The 10,489-nt window shown below is 38.6% G+C and overlaps 1 protein-coding gene across 1 annotated transcript; it reads left to right on the top strand.

Moving 5' to 3' along the window:
• The first annotated feature begins 205 nt into the window (after positions 1-205).
• Positions 206-8,832, top strand: LOC141766759 (proliferation-associated protein 2G4-like). Its single transcript, XM_074633902.1, has 13 exons — positions 206-452; positions 2,653-2,781; positions 2,977-3,082; positions 3,901-3,970; positions 4,072-4,164; positions 5,608-5,671; positions 5,812-5,890; positions 6,575-6,653; positions 6,763-6,896; positions 7,013-7,107; positions 7,201-7,328; positions 7,431-7,484; positions 7,576-8,832. The coding sequence occupies exons 1-13, from the start codon at positions 371-373 to the stop codon at positions 7,636-7,638; spliced, it is 1,176 nt and encodes a 391-aa protein (XP_074490003.1). The 5' UTR covers positions 206-370; the 3' UTR covers positions 7,639-8,832.
• The last annotated feature ends 1,657 nt before the right edge of the window (positions 8,833-10,489 follow it).

Below are 10,489 nucleotides of genomic sequence, written 5' to 3' on the forward strand. Positions count from 1 at the left end.
TTTAATCAGAATCAGAATCAGAATCATTGTTACAACACTAATAATGACAATAATAATTTTACAAACTATTTCCGTGACTCTTGTGGTCCTCCATAATATTAAACAATTGGAGTAAATCTGAAATGTCTAAATAATATCTGCAAGACATCATGAAGGAGCATCCCTGCATTTTGGCGGGTCGGGTGACGTCGTTAGCGTCACGGTGAAGTGGGAGGAGTTTGGAGTGCAGCGCGAGGCCGCCGGTGTTAGCTGTTAGCAGTGTTAGCAACAAGTAACCGTTACAGAGCTGAGCTGAGCTGAGCTGAGCTGCGGGGGAACCGTCGCTGTTCAGGAAGACTAACTAACCAGCGACTGAAACTTCACTGCCAAGATGTCCGACGAAGAACAAGAGCAGACCATAGCGGAGGACCTGGTGGTCACCAAGTACAAGATGGGGGGTGACATCGCCAACCGTGAGTAGATTTAAACGAGTAGCCGTTGGTGATTTAAACGAGTAGCCGTTGGTGATTTAAACGAGTAGCCGTTGGTGACTGGTTGCCATGACGTGCTCTATCCGGCCTGTCGTGCTAACTAACGGTAGTTCCTGAACACAGGCAGCAGCCATGTGGCTCACATGCGTTTACACACATTATGCTATCTTAACTGGCTAGCTAGCTTGTAGGTACAGCTGGTTCAGTGTTAGCTTAATGCTCCTCTGATACTGATGATACACGTTGTAGGTTTTACTGGAGGGATCTGTCTGTCTGGTCTGTTTAGCTATCTAACGTGGGATGCTAAGTGGCTAACCAGCTAGCTCAGCCTGTTGCCCTGCACAGTACAGTCAGCTAAACATGGTAGGCAAACATTAAAAGATAAGCAGGCAGCCACTGATATGAAGCCTCACACGTCCACTGTTCTCCTCCTCGCGTACCCAGGCGTTGTCTTAGTTTATTCTTAACTTTTTTGATGGTGATGATCTGTGAATTGACATAGCTGACAGGCGGATGTGTCTGCTACAGGAACAACATGAGGTCTAAGGTACAGCCTGCATGTTACTCTAACGGTGATCACATGACATTATCGTTGTTCATTTGCAGACCCAGTCGTTTGACCTTTCTAGGTCGTTCACTGCAAATGAAGGATAACTTGTTAATAGTCTGTTTATTGTCAATACTGTATATACTGCTCCTATTTTTATACTTCCTTCTATTTAAATGGTTCATATTTTGTTACACTTTGTTTAGCTCTTTTTTTACTGTGTTAGCTGATGCATCTTGTTATTTGCACTATCCCCTTTGCTGCTGTACACTGCACATTTCCCCACTGCGGGACTAATAAAGGAATATCTTATCTTATTTATTTGAAATTAGGAGTGGGAGATATGGATAAAATCCTCTGTCACTTGTTTGATTTTAAGTTATGTATTGTAAGTAATTACATTTTCAGGAACTGTTTCGAGATAAAATAACCAAACAGTATTGTGTGTTTTTTGGCAAATCGAGCACATTAAATACAAACTAAGTTACGTCATCATATTGAATTATTAACATTTAGAAGAAGAAAGGCACTTTATTAATTCAGTTTCACTCTGTTATTTACACAGTTCACACACACATGCACAAACAGGACCTATATGCATTAATGGAGAGATGTCAGAGCGAAGGGGCTGCCCATGACAGGCGCCCTGAGCAGTTGGGGGTTTGGTGCCTTGCTCAAGGGCACCTCGGCAGTGCCCAAGAGGCAAACTGGCATCTCTCCAGCTACCAGTTCACACTCAATGCTTGGTCCATGTATGAACTTGAACCAGCGACCCTCTGGTTTCCAAGCCAAGTTCCTACGGACTGAGCTACTGCCGCCCCCAAATTAATATTAAAAAGCAGCTCTAGCAATATTGCCTGCTGATATATTAAAGAGGGACAAGCCACAGTATAAACATCACTGATGATTGACAAATCTGTATTATCGTATGGTATTAGGGGCAAACGATTATTTTCATTGTCAATTAATCTGTTGAATATTTTCTCGATTAGTTGTTTGGTCTATAAAATGTCATAAAATGTTGATCAGTGTTTCCCAAATTCTAAGATGACGTCCTCAAATGTCTACTTTTTCCGAAACTCAAAGATATTCAGTTTACTGTCATAGAGGAGTAAAGAAACTACAAAATATTCACATTTAAGAATCTGGAATCAGCAAATTTAGACTTTGTTTTTTCTTTAAAAAAATATAAAATCGATTATTAAAATAGTTGCCGATTAATTTAATAGTCGACAACTAATCGATTAATCATTGCAGCTCTTTATGGTATACAGTATGTCGTCATATCAGCCAACCCTATTTAAAATATTTCTTTACTTCCCATACTATCACCTAGAGTTCAGCAATATTGACAGAATTGAATAATCTCAATATTTTTGAGTCAGTTCCCTGACATCTGATGGTGTTAAACTGGGGGTTGGTTGATGTGATTTCTTTGAGAAGAAATATAAGTCATGTGTGGGCATTCAGTGTTCATTTCACTCAGTGTGAACTAACTGTAATGCATCGTTTCAAGACAATGCTTAATATGATATCTGGTCTCATATCACATATCAATACTTTACTAATGTATCTACCTGCTCTACATGGCTCCTCTTCTGCGCCTCTTAACCATTTGCTGTTTGTATCACCCAGAGGCTCTCCGTCTGGTTGTGGAAACCGCCACGCCCGGGGTGTCGGTTCTCAGCCTCTGTCAGAAGGGGGATGCCTACATCATGGCTGAGACTGGAAAGGTCTTCAAGAAGGAAAAGGAAATGAAGAAAGGTGAGCCAAAGATGATACTAGCAAATCTGTGGTTATTCGGGTGAACTGAGGTGGACCCATCAAGAAGAGTCTAGATGTAGTCATGCACATTGTTGATCCAAGTGTCACTCCCTTCATCCTTTTTATAGTTTTCTTGCAAAACTTGTGGATGATTTCCAAAATGAAGACTTGGTGGTTCTTTTTCCCCTCTTCTAGGCATTGCCTTTCCCACCAGCGTCTCAGTCAATAACTGTGTTTGCCACTTCTCTCCCCTGAAGAGTGACCATGACTACACACTTAAAGATGGGGATCTGGTCAAAATGTAGGCACCACGCTCTGCGATAATGTCACCCACTGTTCTCCCCCGTGTGTCTCGAGTCTCCCAGTGTGTTGTCCTCCCGTCTCTCTATGTGACATCTTGGCTTGTGTGTGAGGGTTTTCTCTTGGCTGTTGATTGTCCGCTTCATCAGTAAGGTCTTGTCTTCCTGTCTGTCCTGTGTGGCAAACGACAAGTAAGGTTGGACATTTTTGAACAGGTGTTTTTTTTTAGCAATTTTTGAAGTGATATGTTGGATTTTAGCTTTCTGCTAAATCCCATTTATCACATTTTTTCTAATGCAGTATTGTGCTTTGAAAAAGGAAGTCAGCTCATCTTAGTTGTTGTATTGCCACGTATGTTTTCGTCTTCTGTATTGTCTTTTGTGTTGCGTGTGGATTTGCAATGTTTTAAAGATGTTTGTTGCTCGTGGTGATGTGGTTACACACTAGGTTTGTATGTTCCTCACTTTTCACACACTCATAGCCTAACCTGTCTGTCTGTTCAATTTATTACAGTTTCTAGTGCTGCTCCCTTGAATTCACAATAAGTCCTTCACTGTATTCCAGCTGATGTACAGCCAAAAAGACATTCACCTTGGAGTATATCTTCCATTTAATGGCCACAGCAGTTTTAAATGTTTTATTTTTTTTCTGACCATCTTTATTAGTCTTATTTAAAGCGGATGATAGTTGACATTTTGTCCTTCCTGGGTTGTACATAAGTAATCTTGACAGCTGGATGGCAGTTAGACTTGCAATGAATTTGACACATGATCAATTTAATTTGTTTTATTGTTCTTCCTTTCCTCTTATTTTATGTAGAGATCTAGGTGTTCATGTCGATGGCTTCATTGCTAATGTTGCTCACAGCTTTGTGGTGGGAGCCAATAAGGTGAGGGCTTTTTTTTTAAATGCTGTTTTAGTCCCCGTTTTGTGTCCTTTCCTTGGAGCCTTTCCTTTAAATCCTCTTCTCACTTTGTCTTATTTCTGCAGGAGAACCCAATCACAGGCCGGAAAGCTGATGTAATCAAAGCGGCGTATCTGTGTGCAGAAGCAGCTCTTCGCCTTGTTAAACCTGGTAACCAGGTACGTGGAACCACTTCCTCACAATCTTCTCCATGTCAGCCATATTAATGAGTTACCTTCTCTACAGCTCTGGCTCATGCAAAGATTTATATTATTCTTATGAGTTAAAAATGTCAGTGTGTGAAATTCATATTTCTGATGCGGGGTAATGAAGCCATAAATTCTTGTCGTGACATGGCCGCGACACATGACGGACTACACGTCGGTCCCCTGTTCCGACAATACACACTCTCATGGCACCGCCGTCTTAATATACGTGCTAACCGGGGCTCAAGCCCTCAGGCCCGACCATGTAAAGGGGCCCACGAGGGCCCAGGGGAAAAGAATAAAAATGTAATTCACAGGAAGACGCAAAAGCGGGTACGCAAAAGCGGGTGCGCAACGGGATGCTCCATGCGCAAAGATGCAACGGCGGTGGTGTTTTTTACTCTTAACACAACCTAGAATGAATATCCTACTGCGAGGTCTGGCAGCAGTTGCGCTGGCATCATTCTGCATAATAAGTAGCCATGTGCTTCTGTTTACAGCTGTGTGCGCCTTTGCTCAGCCGGTCAAATTCACGGCTATGACAGAACAAGTCGTGGAAGGCAAAAAAGAAAAATCAAACACGGTAGACTTTCTGTCGGGTAGTCGTGAGGCGTCCCAGATGCGACGTCGGTTGTCGTGTACTATGACACACTACACGAGATTAAACGATCGATTTTCGCACATGACACTCATTTATCATTCCCGATCCCCTACGATGGCCGTGTCGGGTTATAATCGGGCTGATATCGTGTAGTCTGCACCGGGCATTAGTCATAAGCTTCGAAGAGACTTTGTTTTTCATTGAGAGAAAATTTCTTTCTTTGTCCCGTCATGATTTCAATGTGTACGCAGAATCAGCTTCAGGTAGCCAGCTGGGTTAACATGAGGCAAAGTATCATGGGGGGAAAAATTTAATTACTGTAGTTTTAAAATATTTGACCATATGTTGTCATGTATGAAAAGTCTACTACATGATTAATATATGCAAATTATTTAAACAGCATTTGTATAGGAATGATTCTGTCCCAAGCTTTTTGATCCATATAAGCCGTTGGTCACTATATAAGCGGTTTCCACTGTATTAAACATGTTCAATATTTACAAGCCCATATCCTGTTGTGAGGGGGGGAATCCTGAGGATGCAAAACCGCAAATCGTTGCTCTCCACACACTATAGGAACAGAAATGATCATTGCATGTCGTTATGTGTAGGGTCTCTCACATTTTCAACATCTGTTAAGATTTGAGAAATCTGTTAGTGTGTGCCAGCATTGAATCTTTTCTCCTAAAATATTTACTGCAGCTTCTCCAATAGTTTGCTTCGCTGCTCCTCCCTCATTTTAATTATTCAGTCTGTATTAAAACTGTATTTTGCATGTGAAAGTAATGCGATTTTTTTTTTTTTTTGTCTCTCAGAACTCTCAAGTGACAGACGCCTGGAACAAGATCGCTCAGTCGTTCAAATGCTCACCAATAGAGGGTGAGTGTCTACTCAAAGTTTGTGCCTCTCAGTGTGCCGTGTCATGGAAAAGGCATTCAGGGCAATCACTAGTGTTCATGTTATCACATCAATGTAAAGACGATGACTGTTTTTAACATGTTTTCCTGCCTGTTTTAAAGGTATGCTGTCTCATCAGCTAAAGCAACATGTCATTGATGGAGAGAAGACCATCATTCAGAACCCGTCAGACCAACAAAGGTACATTTAGTCACTTTTTACACATTGGAGGAGGGGAGGGAAATCTGAGGCGTTCTATGGGTGTTTTGAATTGTAGTAAACTGGAGTGTCACATTTTGTATCCATATAGACACACACTGAGTGTAGATAATGGATAATGCTTGAATGTATTCAGTGGGATTTAGTCCTGTCAATCAATATCACATTTCAAGTATTGCAGAGCAACATATGTCTGTTTGTCCAGACTCACTAGTTTATATTTCCCTGTAATTTTCTTTCAATTCTCCATCTGCCCATACACTTAAAGAGTGGGTCCATTTTTTATTTTTTATTTTGAGGTTTTATATCATTCTGTAGCTTCACAGTGGTGTTCCTTATGTATTCAGATCCAAACATTCACATTTTGGTCAAAGTACATATGTTTTAGTGTCAAAATGCTATTTATGCTGCTAAATGTCCAGTATACTGTGTACAGTCTTTTTTGTTTATCAAATGGTCAGAAATAACAAGAAAATGCATCAATTTCTCTCAAATATGGTAACAGAGACTCTTTGTTTTTACTGTGTGCGGACCGATGATGCTTATTGTCGTGTGTAGTCATCCACCAAAGGCCTATTCTGAGCCAAGAAAACCCCTGTTGAGTATGAACAAAGTGCAATATGTTACTCGTCTTATTCACTAGCTGCTGTTGACACTCATTTTCAGGAAGGACCATGAGAAGGCAGAGTTTGAGGTACATGAAGTCTATGCTGTGGATGTCTTGATCAGCACCGGAGAAGGAAAGGTCAGTGTCTTCTCTTGTCTTACTTTACCCATCACCCATAGCTGCTGAAAGTGTAGCTCATGAACACTTTAGTGTAAAGACCAGATGCTTATTTGTCTTTTACATTTAGGCCAGAGATGGAGGTATGAGGACCACCATTTATAAGAGGGACCCCAGTAAGCAGTACGGCTTGAAGATGAAAACGTCCCGTATGTTCTTCAGCGAAGTGGAACGACGCTTTGATGCCATGCCCTTTACTCTCCGGTATGAGTACCACACTTAATGTGTAGCTACTTAAATATATATAAGTCGACTCCATCTGCTGAAATTTTAAATAGATTGTTAGCAAGTTGAATATTAAACGATCCATTTTCCATCAGGGCGTTCGAGGATGAGGCGAAAGCCCGTCTGGGTGTGGTGGAGTGTGCCAAACATGAACTGCTACAGCCCTTCAGTGTGCTACAAGAGAAAGAGGGTTAGTGTTTAGCTCTCTCTTTTATCAAGTTTTTGCTTTTTAACAGCTTTCCCTTTTTTATTTACCATCCACCTTCTGTGTCTTTGTCCTCAGGAGAGTGTGTAGCTCAGTTTAAGTTCACAGTGCTGCTGATGGCCAACGGGCCACACCGAATCACCAACGGACCCTTCGATCCGGAGCTCTACAAGTCAGAGCATGAAGTTCAGGATGCAGAGCTGAGGGTAAGATCACTTTACTTTACATCAAGCTCCTTCATCACACAGAAACTGGCTGCGTTAAACATCTTAATCCCTTTATACTGAAATGTCTCTCCCCTTCCCCAGACTTTACTACAGAGCTCTGCGAGTCGTAAAACACAGAAGAAAAAGAAAAAGAAGGTAAATTATTAGTCTAATAATGAACCATCACGCTGTCCTACCATTCACCTCCATGTCACTGATCTGTTCCTCTTTTTTTCACATCCTACAGGCCTCAAAGACGGCAGAAAATGCAACTGGACAGCCAACCGAGGACACAGAAGCCGTAGAATAAATAAATACTGCCTTTCCACACATGCAAGACCCCAAAGAGAAGCAAGAGAAAATGTGACAAATTGCCCCAAACTCACTGCCCATTACACACCTTTTGATTTCATAAATTAAACAGATGAATTTTAGATCCTACATGGACTCTTAACCCTTTACTGCATTCATTGAAATGTTGCTTTTTCTCCCCTAACTTGAGTAGGAAATGAAGAATATTTGCAAATAGTTTTACATTCGAATTTTAAAAATCTTTCCTCATGTTTGTATTATTTGCAGCTGAAACTTTACTTTCAAGTAAAACTGAAGCTTACAGTGGGCATTAATGGGAGTGGATCAGTCTGTATTTTTGACATTTAGCTGCGGGTGAAGGATTATTGGATGATACCAACAGAAACGTTGATCATATTCGTGAACTCGGTATTCCTCAGGCATCATGTATCCGAGGCCATCATGGATTCTGAATTGTCTCACATTGTTTCACTTTGGCAACAAAGCTATCCAAACTTGTTTATATGTATAACAAGGATTTATAGTAAAAGGGAATATTTAGATGCTTTATTGGAAGGTTTACGAGCACTTTGATAAGTGATGACGATGAGTTTAGTCATCAAAAACTACACTATGCAGTAAAGGGTTAAATTATAAATTTGAACAAACAAAACAAAATTGACAAATGACAGCAATTACAAGGACTGTAATATAAAAGATGGTGTTTGCGTCAGAGTTAATGGTTCGTGGTTACTTGTCCATCATATGAAACTAGTGTTTAACCACACTAGATACCTTTCAAAGCATTAACCTGAACACACGACTGGAATATTTTTAAGTATACAGACACAGTTGTAATCAGCTTGACTTGAGGGAACAAAACTGCTACATTTACTGCCACTCCCCTTGAATTTTATGAATAGAAATCTATACGTTCCACTTTTGAAAAACTTTTCTATTAGTGACACCTTGCTTTACTACATCATTAGTCCTGTGAAGCATGAAAACTAAAGCTGATTAAGCTTTAATAAAAGTTTTTTTGGGGTGTCTTCAGTGGATTTGGACCAGTAAGAGATCATTTCGAGGTCTGGGTCAGTGTTGGGTTCAGATTTGTCAACAGTTGAATATGTTGAGAAAAATAAAATCCTGCTTTGTAGCTCAATCTGTGGGCAATGGAACTTTACATCTAATGAAATAAAAACATTTTCATACATTTCTGTTGGTTTTCTCTGAAGGTTTTGGTCAAAGTTCATTATTGGAGATATCTGCAATGAAATATCATGCCTAGCTGCCTACTGAAGTCCAAACAGTAAAGTTCAGGTGTTGTGTTTGTGTCAAAGGAAGTGAGATACAGCATCAGTAGGATTGGCCAATATGATATATACTTGAGATTTTGCTAGCCCTTGAATATCTCTGGATGCCATTATAGGAAATGTTGGAAATCAAAGACCAAAATGTCTTTATGGCAACATTAGATATTCAATTTGACTTTCCTGCCTTGTTATTTGGTTGATTTTCCAACAAATCCACCATATCATGATAGATATTGATAACACAATATAAAATTGCATAAAGCATACCTTCATTAGAGGATTTTTTCTATATCACCCTCTACTGAGCATCAGGGTGGCTTTGTGCAAACATTATGTTAGAAAAGTTATTCTATGATCAATTAGAAAGAAAAATAATATACTGGACCTTTTTGAGCAAATCACACAATCCTCATCAGCTATGGTTGACCTTTCCGTGATTTTGAACATGTCTAGGACTTCATTTGCTAATGTGGACTGTGATTAAAATAAATGTTGAAATCTAGGTGCAAAAAGAGTTCAAGAATGAACCTTGTCTGTTAAAACATTTCAATTGATTTTTATTTCATTTCTAAATTTATTTCGAACATGTAGAATACAAAAAAAATAATATAAAAAATAAAGAAAAAGAGAATGATCATACAAACAAGTGGACAGTCGAAGTAGGACAAAGAAGTAGTATTTCCATACAATGAAAAGCATAAGAAAAAGAAATTGTTAAACACTTGATGCCTTGATTTACATATTTGAAAGGGAGTGAGAAGAAGTACAAACTTATTTAATCTCACCCCTTCTCCATAAGTAAATTATTAATAATTAACCAGCTTCCTTATTGAGGCATACATATACTCTAATAAAATGTTCCTAAATTTGTCTAACTATAATTTGTATTATTTATAATTATTCTAACTATAATTATTACCTTTTATCTCTGTCATACAGAAATATAAATTAATTACTGATATAATTATCCTTATCAAATTATGAATTTGTTATCAATCCAGAATACCAATTCATTACTTATAATATAACTTAATCACAATACCAATTCATTACTTACATATTCTCACAAATTTTATTTTATACTTTTGAAATAAAATTAGATGTTAACTACATGGCTAGTGCAGTGACTGCTGTCTGTAATAATAATAATGTATTATTATTATTTTATTATTATTATTATTTTATTTTTATTGTTATTATTTGTATTATTCTTTTTATTGTTATTTTTTATTATTTTATTTTAATTTGTATCTTTATTATTATTATATATTTTTAAAGGTAATTCAGTAGTTAGAGATGTATCTGATGTGAAAAGCCAGCCTATTAAAACGATATCAGGTCTATTTATTTCTAGGATAATAGGCTCATTTTCGTTAAAGGTCCTAAAAACTGGGCTCAGTTTTAGTATATAAAAAAAAAAGTAGATATCCCATTAAAAATAGCTGCCATGAGACTTACATATATAACCAGAGGAAAAACAGCAGAATTTGAAAATGTGTGGAAACCTTTGTTGGAGTTTCTTGGACGTCAAGGGGCACAGTCAAATTGAAACTGCTG

This window comes from Sebastes fasciatus, chromosome 1 (assembly GCF_043250625.1).
Source record: "Sebastes fasciatus isolate fSebFas1 chromosome 1, fSebFas1.pri, whole genome shotgun sequence".
Taxonomy (NCBI): Eukaryota; Metazoa; Chordata; class Actinopteri; order Perciformes; family Sebastidae; genus Sebastes; species Sebastes fasciatus.